Raw genomic sequence first — 15,060 nt, forward strand, 5'->3', positions numbered from 1 at the left:
ATGTCGATGACCACGCCGCCGCTGTTGACGGTCACCCTTCAACCAGTTTCACAATCCACAATAATTGGGTCTCGTCTCCATCTGTCAAAGAGTTAACCTCCTCTGCGCAGAATATGGCAGCCGCTCCTTGGAGCAGTAAATTTCCATCTATATATCGTCAATAACATGTTTGCAGCAAGCGAGCCTGCTCGTAAGGTTCCCGTGTACCATATGTTGAGACTGCGGGGGTGTGCAATGATAAAAAGGTCCCTCGCTCTAAGTACATGCCATCTGCTCAGTGACAGAATGGGCGGCAGGGTGCTGCTGACATAACCAATCAGCACCAAACCCGCAGGAGTAAAGTCTCAGCAAAACAGGTGATTTATGGATTTACAAGGCATTGGGTAAACAGCAGTGAGGACTCTGATGAGTTCTCTATGGAGCTTATCTGCATGACAGGCCAAAAATGAGTATTGATGTTATGCCAATGCTTGGCCACAGCGTGCGAGCTCCGGGTTGCTAAGTACATGACATTGGTTCTCAGGACCAGGTAAAATGATCCAGGTAATCTCCGGTGATCTGATAGAAAGTTCTCATGCTCAAGTGCCGTCATACATTACCCATGGTATAATACAGTGCTGTCATACAGTGCCCATAATACAGTGCCATCATACATTACCCATAGGATAATACTGTGCTGTCCTGCATTGCCCATAATATAATACAGTGCTGTCATACAGTGCCCATAGTGTAATACAGTGCTGTCATACATTACCCATGGTATAATACCGTGCTGTAATACAGTGCCCATGGTATAATACAGTGCTGTAATACATTACCCATAGTGGAATAATGTGCTCCCATACAGTGCCCATATTATAATACAGTGCTGTCATACATTGCCCATGGTATAATACCGTGCTGCCGCCTCACCACCGCCCGAGCTGCCGCCTCACCACCACCAGAGCTGCTGCACCCCCGACCTTCTGTCTCTTCCCCATTATCTCGTAGAATGTAGGTCCGCAAGGACAGGGTCCTCTCCCCTCTGTACCAGTCTGTCGTAAATTTGTTTACTGTAAGTGATATCTAGAACTTTGTATGTAACCCCCTTCTCATGTACAGCACCATGGAAATAATGCCGTTATATAAATTAATAATAATATAGGAGCTAGTCCATTTACCAAAACACTTCAACATTACAGCATTAAATAGGCGATCAAGGAATTGCAGGTTCAAATCCCCTTAAGAGACTAATCAAAAATGTAAAAATATTTTGGGTATATATTATATGTTATTATTATTTATTTTCTAGTTTAAATCACCCACCTTTTCCCCAAACATACCGTATGTAGCAAAATTGTAAAAAAAAAAAAAAAAAAAGGTTAAATCTTTTAAATTATTATTCTACTTCTCCTCCCCCCCAAAAAAAAATAATGCAATAAATGGCAATCAACACATTGTATGTATCCCAAAAAGGCATTCATAAAAATGTCTGTTCACCACATAAAAAAAAACAGTTTGCACCCAACTCCATCGATGGTCAAAAAAAAAAAGTTAACAGTCTGTTTTTGTTGTTGCAAAGTTCCATTTTTTTGGTTTAAGCCACTAAAACAGTAAAAAAAATTCTGCTTGTTTGGCGTCGGTGTAATCGGACTGACATGGAGGAATTGGTTCCTAAGTTACTTTTTTTTTATATAATTAATGCCGTAAAACCTAAATTCAGAAAACAATGGTGAAATTGAGTTTTCTTTCATAATTTCTCCTCACTTGAATTTTTTATTTTTTTTTTTACATTTCTTGATACATTATATGGTAAATTAAATGATGTCAATCAAGTCTACAGCCCTTGCTTTAAAAAAACAAGCTCTCGTACATCTACATCAGCATTGAAGTACCAGCGATCACCTATGGAGCCATCTGGAAGTCTTTAATTTCCCTACAGCACCCCCACAGGAGATATGAAGAATTACAGTTTCCATTAACATTAATAGGTTGTCCTTGTAATGTATGAACATCTTGGGTCCTCCAGAGAGAGAGAGAGGCGCTGTTTGCAGCTACTCTTCTTGCTCGTACCCTCTGTTTTCCAGCACATGAATCTGTGCTGATCCTGAGATAAGTCTGGTTCTGGATTTCTGCAGGGACCTGATATCACTAATTACATGCACATATGGCACTTACATTTGCTCCATCTGCTCAGTGTGTTTGGGTTTATAAGGAGGTGCTAATTACTTGCTGCTTTTCTTTGTTTTTTTTTTGCAGTAATTTATTGTCATTGTCTGCAGACATTGCTTTCATGTTTTCTTGTTTTTGCCTTTTTTATTTTTTTCAATTGCGAAACTAAAAAGATCGCACATGATTAGATTTGATAAACGGATAACAGGATGTCCTGCTGCTAGACCGCCCGTGGACAAGGCATAGTCTGTGACAGTAGCTGCTCAGTTTCCTTACAGCGCCTCTACAGGTGAAATGAAGTATTACACAGTGTAAATATAAATCAGTTTACTCACAAGTCTTCACTTTCCACATTATTTCGCCCATGGACTTTTCGACATGTGGTGCCTTTATAGGATGCCTATCCTGAATTCTCAGGGAGGGCATCAGATTTATCACTCGACTTGGGCAACCTCTTTGTAAGGGGGTACAGCCTTCGACCTTGGCTTGTGCCGACACTGGGATGGCAACCTAAGTGAAAGTCAGGAACAGGATTGGATTTTCTTAAGTTTTGTCAGGGTGGTCACCGATCCTCCAATCTTACTGAATCCTTTTCATCCGGAGGGATAAGGGAATGTTTCATGGGGGTCTTCTCCTTTCTAGGAGGGCTTGTGACAGGGCGCATGACTGTGTACTTGGGTAAAGAAAGTCACAATTTTTGTCTTTCATTAAAAGTGGGTTGTCTCTGTAATGCAGGGATCTGTTCGTTCCTTCGGAGGCAAAAGAGAACTCTTTGTAGCTATTTTAGCTTATCGGTTAATTTAGGGGTCACGCTTTATAAACTTGTCATGTTATATTAGCTGCTGGGAATTCTAGGTAACAACCAACATGGCTTTCATTCCAGAACATTCTCAGATTTTCCTAAGTTTCCTGTATTTTCAAGTTTAAACAGTGCTTTATGCATGCAGTGGTTTAACTAGAGTCCTATGGGGCCCCGAAGAAAATTTGGACCTGGACCCCCCCCACCTCCATGTTGGTCAGATGTATGGGCCTTTGTAGCTTTCTACATCCTATAAATACATACGTCTTCACCTTACACATAATGATGTCCCCATTCAGGCACCTTCCTGTAATAATGTCCCCTGCCCTGGTCCCTTTATGTAATTAAATTCTCCATCCTGGGTCCCTTTCTGTAATAATATAACCCACTCTGGCCCCTTCCTGTAATAATGTTCTCCATCCTGGGCCCCTGCCTGTAATATTCTCCATCCTGGGCTACTTTCTGTAATAATATCCCCTGTCCTGACCCAATTCTGTAATAACGTTCCCTATCCAGGCCCCTTTCGGTAATAATGTCCATCGTCCTGGTCCACATCCTATAATAATGCCCCTCATCTTAGGCCCCTTCCTGGTATAAGGTCCCCCATCCTGTTCTCCTTTCCTATTATAATGTCTCCTGTCCTAGGCCTCTTCCTGTTATATGTTCCCATCCTGGGCCTTTACCTGGTATACTGTTCCCCATCCTGGTATAATGACAACCATTCTGGGCCCCTTCCAGGTATAATGTCCTCCATCCTAATATAGTGTGCGATCTGCCGCTCTTGTCCAACACTTCTTCCGCTCCAATGAAGTACATTGTCCTCTTCTATAGGCTGCAGCTGACTTCGGCATGCCAGCATTGGGCAGCGCATGACGTCACTGCCATGCACCACTTGTGATAGGCACACCGACGTCAGCCGATGTCCGCTGATTGGCCGGCGGTGTGTATTGCAGTGCAGGGAGTCTGCAGGTCTCTGCACCGCAATACACTTCAGCTGAACGTGCGTCCTTGTTCTAGTTTTATTTCAAGCAAAACTTAATTAATTTACAATGGAAAACTCTAATACACTTTTATGTTTCAGCATTTTCAAGATTTTTCTTTTCTAGCCTGAGAATGACAACAGATTGAGTCGGCATACTTCTCTGTACATGGGTAGGTGCCAGGTAGGTGCCAACAAGCCACTCTGCTTTGGCCAGGGGATTATGATAGTAGGTCAAGGATCACAATCTGAAACTTTGCAGATGGTGAATGTAAGCCTAGCATCGGCTCTGATCAGATGTGTAGTCAGAAAAACTCCTGCAATAAATTTGCCATGCGTGAAAGTTCCTTAAAGTTGTAATAGCGATCTCACATGATCATTTGATCATTTACAGAAAACCCAAAAAAATTTTATCCGGTTTTCTAATAGCTCAGCTCCGCCTGTTCCTGGCTTGTTGCACCTCATCAGCATAAAACAGGTCAACTAAACTGTATTCCAACCGTGTTACTGCATAATTTATCATCCCGTATATGTCATAGTATTTTATGTTTCTGTGTCGTTTGTTACTCATCCCGCACTGTCTTCTTTTTGACAGATGGACCGTACGGGCTTCGTGTCATCTCAGACAAAGGGCTTAAGGTCGGAGAAGTCTTTACTATTGCCAATGGAGAATCTGTTCGCTTTGACTGTTCTGCCGACTCCAATCCCCCAAATACTTGTGCCTGGATCCAGAGGGGCAACAACTCCTCCGAGATCGTCAACTATGGACCTTATTTCAAGCTCCTCTCTGAGACAGTCAGGCAAAAAACTGTGGATTATCTGTGCCGGGCGTACAACAACATCACCGGGAAAGGGGAAGAGACGCAGTTTACAGTCATCATCACCCCCATAGGTAGGGAATATCGGGAGGCTGAACTCAGAAGGAAATGTTCTCATTTTCGTACACCCTGTGAGTGAATTCTCACATAAAGGGTTATTCCCATCATCATAGATGGATATCGTCGGATGGAGCTTGTAAAATAAATAACGAGCATTTTTTCAATTTACTGCTAAATAAAATTTGCAGCCGTTCTTGAGATATTAACACTTTTGTTTACAGCTCTGTACCTTGGAGACCGACCTCCGCTGCTGTCTAGTTTGTATTTCCAGCACTGAAAGTGGCCAGGATTTAGAGGTAACACTGCGCTCCAGCGATCCCGGACAGTTTCAGAAAAGTGTTTACAAGCTAAATAAAAGAGAGCTTGTAAGCTCAGCATATGTCTAGCTGTATAGCAGCGGTGGTCGGTCTCTAAGGCAACGAGCTGGACAGTAAAAAAAAAAAGGTAATATCTCAAGAATGGCTAAAAATTTTAACGAGCAGTAAATTGCAAAAGTGTTTGTGTTTACAAGTTCTATCTGATGATACCCATTCATGACGTTGGGAATAATTCTTTAATAAGTCGGTGGTCTTGTATTGATGATTCTCCTTTCCGAGTCGAGATCGGGTACAATGAGTGGTACAGTATCTTCCTATGGAGGACCAGTCCGGTTCTGCCTTAAACATAAAACACCTCTCTCTCTCGTTTCCTTTAAATTTCTGCCTTATCCAGATCCGACGGTCCGGTGACACCAGTTTGTTTCAATCCGCCAACGGATCCGTTTTCCGCCATTTTGGCGGATTTCAGCTGAGCTAAAAAAAACGGATGTGTGAAACAGGCCTTAGAGGGAATGTGTGGTCAGAAAATGACATATTGTTAAATAAAGTTTTTACTTTAAATGTCTTTTATATAAATTTTGGGAAATGTTATTTAAATTTGATTTAAAAATCTGTATTAAAAAAAAAGAAATTTAGAGATATTTTCACACTGGGAACTAGGCCTTATTCTAACCACATGGATATTTGAAACAATAGACTGACTATAGACCATATTTAGTAGTATTTTAGTATGTATTAAGCATGCTTTGATTAGGGCAAAGGGCATTGTGAAGTGAAGAGGAGAGGGTGGGCTGTGACATCTCCTATTGTGAATGATGGATCCTGTGTTATCTACTGTATACAGAGGTGTTATCAGTCATTGTACAGGAGGGGGAGGAGGTGAGCTGTGACATCACCTATTGTGAATGATAGATCCTGTGTTGTCTACTGTATACAGAGGTGTTATCAGTCATTGTACAGGAGGAGGAGGTGAGCTGTGACATCACCTATTGTGAATGGTGGATCCTGTGTTATCTACTGTATATAGAGGTGTTATCAGTCATTGTACAGGAGGAGGAGTTGAGCTGTGACTTCACCTATTGTGAATGGTGGATCCTGTGTTATCTACTGTATATAGAGGTGTTATCAGTCATTGTACAGGAGGAGGAGGAGGTGATCTGTGACATCACCTATTGTGAAAGGTGGATTACACAGAGCAGAAGACTAAGGGGCACGAGACGCCCAGTCCTGTTGTGATAATGTTCTGCTGATAAAACACAGATTTTATTTAAACAGCAACACAAAGTCCAGTAAGTGACACATTGCTGGAATCAGTGTCTCTGCCCCTACGTCATGCTGCTCTCAGATTATATAGCAAAACCATATAGCAGATTCTCTGTAATAAACCCTGTGGACTGTTGGTGGACCAACCATCTCTTGGTTATCTTTGCACACTGTTTTTGGCAGTTTTCAAAATTAACAATAAGCTAGGAAATACAGAAATTTTAGCAAGACTTATAGCCCTTGTCAACAGGTGATTTTTATTTGGTGGAAGGCTGTGAACAAATTCTTGCATTGAGTGATGTTACACAATTCTGACCTCCTGCAGTCGCCACTAGAGGGAACTTTAGAGCTCACTGCATACTGTTTTTAGATTGAACTTGATATAAAGCTCCCCCTAGTGATGGCTGCAGGTAAATGCCAAGCTCCTGCTACATACAGCAACGATTGGACACCTCTCTCTTTAGTCTACCTCTCTGGATATCAGCAGTCACAAAATCCTAATGACCGTACGAATAGCTACAGTCTCACAGGCAAAAAGTCTGCTAGAAACTGGAGTAACAGGAGGAACTCCGCATAGACATAAACAGAACATACTACGAACTCCATGTAGATAGGATTGCTTTGGTGCAAGGTGACAGTGTCCACGATGTCCCCATCCTAATCATATCAGTGATATGTAGAAATGAGCCCTGATATGTCGGATATTTCTGATCTAATGCTCTTTGTGTTTGTTACTGTTGTGTTGTGCTATATCCTGCCGGTGTTGTGCTATATCCTGCCGGTGTTGTGCTATATCCTGACAGTTTTGTGCTATATACTGCCGGCGTTGTGCTATATACTGTCGGTGTTGTACAGTACTATATACTGCCGGCGTTGTGCTACATCCTGCCGGTGATGTGCTATATCCTGCCGGTGTTGTGCTATATCCTGCCGGTGTTGTGCTATACACTGTCGGTGTTGTGCTATATCCTGCCGGCGTTGTGCTGTATCCTGCCGGTGTTGTGCTATATCCTGCCGGTGTTGTGCTATATCCTGACAGTTTTGTGCTATATACTGCCGGCGTTGTGCTATATACTGTCGGTGTTGTACAGTACTATATACTGCCGGCGTTGTGCTATATCCTGCCGGTGATCGGGTGATGTGCTATATCCTGCCTGTGTTGTGCTATATCCTGCCGGTGTTGTGCTTTATACTGTCGGTGTTGTGCTATATCCTGCTGGTGTTGTGCTATACACTGCCGACGTTGTGCTATATACTGTCGGTGTTGTGCTATATCCTGCCGGTGTTGTGCTATATCCTCCCGGTGTTGTGCTATATCCTCCCGGTGTTGTGCTATATCCTCCCGGTGTTGTGCTATATACTGTCGGTGTTGTGCTATATCCTGCCGGTGTTGTGCTATATCCTGCCGGTGTTGTGCTATATCCTCCCGGTGTTGTGCTATATACTGCCGGTGTTGTGCTATATCCTCCCGGTGTTGTGCTATATCCTCCCGGTGTTGTGCTATATCCTCCCGGTGTTGTGCTATATACTGTCGGTGTTGTGCTATATCCTGTCGGTGTTGTGCTATATCCTGCCGGTGTTGTGCTATATCCTCCCGGTGTTGTGCTATATCCTCCCGGTGTTGTGCTATATCCTCCCGGTGTTGTGCTATATACTGTCGGTGTTGTGCTATATCCTGCCGGTGTTGTGCTATATCCTGCCGGTGTTGTGCTATACTCTGTCGGTGTTGTGCTATATCCTGCCGGTGTTGTGCTATACTCTGTCGGTGTTGTGCTATACTCTGTCGGAGTTGTGCTATACACTGTCGGTGTTGTGCTATACTCTGTCGGTGTTGTGCTATACACTGTTGGTGTTGTGCTATACTCTGTCGGTGTTGTGCTATATCCTGCCGGTGTTGTGCTATACACTGTCGGTGTTGTGCTATATACTGTTGGTGTTGTGCTATACTCTGTCGGTGTTGTGCTATACACTGTTGGTGTTGTGCTATATCCTGCCGGTGTTGTGCTATACACTGTTGGTGTTGTGCTATACTCTGTCGGTGTTGTGCTATATCCTGCCGGTGTTGTGCTATACACTGTTGGTGTTGTGCTATACTCTGTCGGTGTTGTGCTATACACTGTCGGTGTTGTGCTATACTCTGTCGGTGTTGTGCTATACTCTGTCGGTGTTGTGCTATACACTGTCGGTGTTGTGCTATACTCTGTCGGTGTTGTGCTATATACTGTTGGTGTTGTGCTATACTCTGTCGGTGTTGTGCTATATACTGTCGGTGTTGTGCTATATCCTGTCGGTGTTGTGCTATATCCTGCCGGTGCTGTGCTATATCCTCCCGGTGTTGTGCTATATCCTCCCGGTGTTGTGCTATATCCTCCCGGTGTTGTGCTATATACTGTCGGTGTTGTGCTATATCCTGCCGGTGTTGTGCTATATCCTGCCGGTGTTGTGCTATACTCTGTCGGTGTTGTGCTATATCCTGCCGGTGTTGTGCTATACACTGTTGGTGTTGTGCTATACTCTGTCGGTGTTGTGCTATACTCTGTCGGTGTTGTGTTATATCCTGCCGGTGTTGTGCTATACACTGTTGGTGTTGTGCTATACTCTGTCGGTGTTGTGCTATACACTGTCGGTGTTGTGCTATACTCTGTCGGTGTTGTGCTATACTCTGTCGGTGTTGTGCTATACACTGTCGGTGTTGTGCTATACTCTGTCGGTGTTGTGCTATATCCTGCCGGTGTTGTGCTATACACTGTCGGTGTTGTGCTATATACTGTTAGTGTTGTGCTATACTCTGTCGGTGTTGTGCTATATCCTGCCGGTGTTGTGCTATACTCTGTCGGTGTTGTGCTATACACTGTTGGTGTTGTGCTATACTCTGTCGGTGTTGTGCTATATCCTGCCGGTGTTGTGCTATACTCTGTCGGTGTTGTGCTATACTCTGTCGGTGTTGTGCTATATCCTGCCGGTGTTGTGCTATACACTGTTGGTGTTGTGCTATACTCTGTCGGTGTTGTGCTATATCCTGCCGGTGTTGTGCTATACACTGTTGGTGTTGTGCTATATCCTGCCGGTGTTGTGCTATACACTGTTGGTGTTGTGCTATACACTGTCGGTGTTGTGCTATACTCTGTCGGTGTTGTGCTATACTCTGTCGGTGTTGTGCTATACTCTGTCGGTGTTGTGCTATACACTGTCGGTGTTGTGCTATACTCTGTCGGTGTTGTGCTATATCCTGCCGGTGTTGTGCTATATCCTGCCTGTGTTGTGCTATACACTGTTGGTGTTGTGCTATACACTGTCGGTGTTGTGCTATACTCTGTCGGTGTTGTGCTATACTCTGTCGGTGTTGTACAGTACTATATACTGCCGGCGTTGTGCTATATCCTGCCGGTGATCGGGTGATGTGCCGGTGATCTGCCGGTGTTGTGCTATATCCTGCCGGTGTTGTGCTTTATACTGTCGGTGTTGTGCTATATCCTGCTGGTGTTGTGCTATACACTGCCGACGTTGTGCTATATACTGTCGGTGTTGTGCTATATCCTGCCGGTGTTGTGCTATATCCTCCCGGTGTTGTGCTATATCCTCCCGGTGTTGTGCTATATCCTGCCGGTGTTGTGCTATATCCTGCCGGTGTTGTGCTATATCCTGCCGGTGTTGTGCTATATCCTCCCGGTGTTGTGCTATATACTGCCGGTGTTGTGCTATATCCTCCCGGTGTTGTGCTATATCCTCCCGGTGTTGTGCTATATCCTCCCGGTGTTGTGCTATATACTGTCGGTGTTGTGCTATATCCTGTCGGTGTTGTGCTATATTCTGCCGGTGTTGTGCTATATCCTCCCGGTGTTGTGCTATATCCTCCCGGTGTTGTGCTATATCCTCCCGGTGTTGTGCTATATACTGTCGGTGTTGTGCTATATCCTGCCGGTGTTGTGCTATATCCTGCCGGTGTTGTGCTATACTCTGTCGGTGTTGTGCTATATCCTGCCGGTGTTGTGCTATACTCTGTCGGTGTTGTGCTATACTCTGTCGGTGTTGTGCTATACACTGTCGGTGTTGTGCTATACTCTGTCGGTGTTGTGCTATACACTGTCGGTGTTGTGCTATACTCTGTCGGTGTTGTGCTATACACTGTCGGTGTTGTGCTATATACTGTTGGTGTTGTGCTATACTCTGTCGGTGTTGTGCTATACACTGTTGGTGTTGTGCTATATCCTGCCGGTGTTGTGCTATACACTGTTGGTGTTGTGCTATACTCTGTCGGTGTTGTGCTATATCCTGCCGGTGTTGTGCTATACACTGTTGGTGTTGTGCTATACTCTGTCGGTGTTGTGCTATACACTGTCGGTGTTGTGCTATACTCTGTCGGTGTTGTGCTATATCCTGCCGGTGTTGTGCTATACACTGTCGGTGTTGTGCTATATACTGTTGGTGTTATGCTATACTCTGTCGGTGTTGTGCTATATACTGTCGGTGTTGTGCTATATCCTGTCGGTGTTGTGCTATATCCTCCCGGTGTTGTGCTATATCCTCCCGGTGTTGTGCTATATCCTCCCGGTGTTGTGCTATATACTGTCGGTGTTGTGCTATATCCTGCCGGTGTTGTGCTATATCCTGCCGGTGTTGTGCTATATCCTGCCGGTGTTGTGCTATACTCTGTCGGTGTTGTGCTATATCCTGCCGGTGTTGTGCTATACACTGTCGGTGTTGTGCTATATACTGTTGGTGTTGTGCTATACACTGTCGGTGTTGTGCTATATACTGTTGGTGTTGTGCTATACTCTGTCGGTGTTGTGCTATACTCTGTCGGTGTTGTGCTATATCCTGCCGGTGTTGTGCTATACACTGTTGGTGTTGTGCTATACTCTGTCGGTGTTGTGCTATACTCTGTCGGTGTTGTGCTATATCCTGCCGGTGTTGTGCTATACACTGTTGGTGTTGTGCTATACTCTGTCGGTGTTGTGCTATACACTGTCGGTGTTGTGCTATACTCTGTCGGTGTTGTGCTATATCCTGCCGGTGTTGTGCTATACACTGTTGGTGTTGTGCTATACACTGTCGGTGTTGTGCTATACTCTGTCGGTGTTGTGCTATACTCTGTCGGTGTTGTGCTATACACTGTCGGTGTTGTGCTATACTCTGTCGGTGTTGTGCTATATCCTGCCGGTGTTGTGCTATATCCTGCCTGTGTTGTGCTATACACTGTTGGTGTTGTGCTATACACTGTCGGTGTTGTGCTATACTCTGTCGGTGTTGTGCTATACTCTGTCGGTGTTGTGCTATACTCTGTCGGTGTTGTACAGTACTATATACTGCCGGCGTTGTGCTATATCCTGCCGGTGATCGGGTGATGTGCTATATCCTGCCGGTGTTGTGCTATATCCTGCCGGTGTTGTGCTTTATACTGTCGGTGTTGTGCTATATCTTGCTGGTGTTGTGCTATACACTGCCGACGTTGTGCTATATACTGTCGGTGTTCTGCTATACTCTGTCGGTGTTGTGCTATATCCTCCCGGTGTTGTGCTATATCCTCCCGGTGTTGTGCTATATACTGTCGGTGTTGTGCTATATCCTGCCGGTGTTGTGCTATATCCTGCCGGTGTTGTGCTATATCCTGCCGGTGTTGTGCTATATCCTGCCGGTGTTGTGCTATATACTGCCGGTGTTGTGCTATATCCTCCCGGTGTTGTGCTATATCCTCCCGGTGTTGTGCTATATCCTCCCGGTGTTGTGCTATATACTGTCGGTGTTGTGCTATATCCTGTCGGTGTTGTGCTATATCCTCCCGGTGTTGTGCTATATCCTCCCGGTGTTGTGCTATATCCTCCCGGTGTTGTGCTATATACTGTCGGTGTTGTGCTATACTCTGTCGGTGTTGTGCTATATCCTGCCGGTGTTGTGCTATACTCTGTCGGTGTTGTGCTATACTCTGTCGGTGTTGTGCTATACACTGTCGGTGTTGTGCTATACTCTGTCGGTGTTGTGCTATACTCTGTCGGTGTTGTGCTATACACTGTCGGTGTTGTGCTATACTCTGTCGGTGTTGTGCTATATCCTGCCGGTGTTGTGCTATATACTGTTGGTGTTGTGCTATACTCTGTTGGTGTTGTGCTATACACTGTTGGTGTTGTGCTATATCCTTCCGGTGTTGTGCTATACTCTGTCGGTGTTGTGCTATATACTGTCGGTGTTGTGCTATATCCTGTCGGTGTTGTGCTATATCCTGCCGGTGCTGTGCTATATCCTCCCGGTGTTGTGCTATATCCTCCCGGTGTTGTGCTATATCCTCCCGGTGTTGTGCTATATACTGTCGGTGTTGTGCTATATCCTGCCGGTGTTGTGCTATATCCTGCCGGTGTTGTGCTATACTCTGTCGGTGTTGTGCTATATCCTGCCGGTGTTGTGCTATACACTGTTGGTGTTGTGCTATACTCTGTCGGTGTTGTGCTATACTCTGTCGGTGTTGTGCTATATCCTGCCGGTGTTGTGCTATACACTGTTGGTGTTGTGCTATACTCTGTCGGTGTTGTGCTATACACTGTCGGTGTTGTGCTATACTCTGTCGGTGTTGTGCTATACTCTGTCGGTGTTGTGCTATACACTGTCGGTGTTGTGCTATACTCTGTCGGTGTTGTGCTATATCCTGCCGGTGTTGTGCTATACACTGTCGGTGTTGTGCTATATACTGTTAGTGTTGTGCTATACTCTGTCGGTGTTGTGCTATATCCTGCCGGTGTTGTGCTATACTCTGTCGGTGTTGTGCTATACACTGTTGGTGTTGTGCTATACTCTGTCGGTGTTGTGCTATATCCTGCCGGTGTTGTGCTATACTCTGTCGGTGTTGTGCTATACTCTGTCGGTGTTGTGCTATATCCTGCCGGTGTTGTGCTATACACTGTTGGTGTTGTGCTATACTCTGTCGGTGTTGTGCTATATCCTGCCGGTGTTGTGCTATACACTGTTGGTGTTGTGCTATATCCTGCCGGTGTTGTGCTATACACTGTTGGTGTTGTGCTATACACTGTCGGTGTTGTGCTATACTCTGTCGGTGTTGTGCTATACTCTGTCGGTGTTGTGCTATACTCTGTCGGTGTTGTGCTATACACTGTCGGTGTTGTGCTATACTCTGTCGGTGTTGTGCTATATCCTGCCGGTGTTGTGCTATATCCTGCCTGTGTTGTGCTATACACTGTTGGTGTTGTGCTATACACTGTCGGTGTTGTGCTATACTCTGTCGGTGTTGTGCTATACTCTGTCGGTGTTGTGCTATACTCTGTCGGTGTTGTACAGTACTATATACTGCCGGCGTTGTGCTATATCCTGCCGGTGATCGGGTGATGTGCCGGTGATCTGCCGGTGTTGTGCTATATCCTGCCGGTGTTGTGCTTTATACTGTCGGTGTTGTGCTATATCCTGCTGGTGTTGTGCTATACACTGCCGACGTTGTGCTATATACTGTCGGTGTTGTGCTATATCCTGCCGGTGTTGTGCTATATCCTCCCGGTGTTGTGCTATATCCTCCCGGTGTTGTGCTATATCCTCCCGGTGTTGTGCTATATCCTGCCGGTGTTGTGCTATATCCTGCCGGTGTTGTGCTATATCCTGCCGGTGTTGTGCTATATCCTCCCGGTGTTGTGCTATATACTGCCGGTGTTGTGCTATATCCTCCCGGTGTTGTGCTATATCCTCCCGGTGTTGTGCTATATCCTCCCGGTGTTGTGCTATATACTGTCGGTGTTGTGCTATATCCTGTCGGTGTTGTGCTATATCCTGCCGGTGTTGTGCTATATCCTCCCGGTGTTGTGCTATATCCTCCCGGTGTTGTGCTATATCCTCCCGGTGTTGTGCTATATACTGTCGGTGTTGTGCTATATCCTGCCGGTGTTGTGCTATATCCTGCCGGTGTTGTGCTATACTCTGTCGGTGTTGTGCTATATCCTGCCGGTGTTGTGCTATACTCTGTCGGTGTTGTGCTATACTCTGTCGGTGTTGTGCTATACACTGTCGGTGTTGTGCTATACTCTGTCGGTGTTGTGCTATACACTGTCGGTGTTGTGCTATACTCTGTCGGTGTTGTGCTATACACTGTCGGTGTTGTGCTATATACTGTTGGTGTTGTGCTATACTCTGTCGGTGTTGTGCTATACACTGTTGGTGTTGTGCTATATCCTGCCGGTGTTGTGCTATACACTGTTGGTGTTGTGCTATACTCTGTCGGTGTTGTGCTATATCCTGCCGGTGTTGTGCTATACACTGTTGGTGTTGTGCTATACTCTGTCGGTGTTGTGCTATACACTGTCGGTGTTGTGCTATACTCTGTCGGTGTTGTGCAATATCCTGCCGGTGTTGTGCTATACACTGTCGGTGTTGTGCTATATACTGTTGGTGTTATGCTATACTCTGTCGGTGTTGTGCTATATACTGTCGGTGTTGTGCTATATCCTGTCGGTGTTGTGCTATATCCTCCCGGTGTTGTGCTATATCCTCCCGGTGTTGTGCTATATCCTCCCGGTGTTGTGCTATATACTGTCGGTGTTGTGCTATATCCTGCCGGTGTTGTGCTATATCCTGCCGGTGTTGTGCTATATCCTGCCGGTGTTGTGCTATACTCTGTCGGTGTTGTGCTATATCCTGCCGGTGTTGTGCTATACACTGTCGGTGTTGTGCTATATACTGTTG

At 45.3% G+C, this 15,060-nt stretch overlaps 1 protein-coding gene across 1 annotated transcript in view; it reads left to right on the top strand.

Annotated features, from left to right (window-relative positions):
- The window catches only part of HEPACAM2 (HEPACAM family member 2), a 107,665-nt gene that overhangs the window by 51,202 nt on the left and 41,403 nt on the right, over window positions 1-15,060 (top strand). Inside the window, exon 4 of the mRNA XM_073582035.1 lies at window positions 4,525-4,821. Within this exon, the coding sequence (XP_073438136.1) occupies window positions 4,525-4,821 (297 nt within the window). The remainder of the gene's footprint in view (window positions 1-4,524; window positions 4,822-15,060) is intronic.

This window comes from Dendrobates tinctorius, unplaced genomic scaffold (genome assembly GCF_039654945.1).
Source record: "Dendrobates tinctorius isolate UK_male_01 unplaced genomic scaffold, ASM3965494v1 ptg000070l, whole genome shotgun sequence".
NCBI classification, from domain to species: domain Eukaryota; kingdom Metazoa; phylum Chordata; class Amphibia; order Anura; family Dendrobatidae; genus Dendrobates; species Dendrobates tinctorius.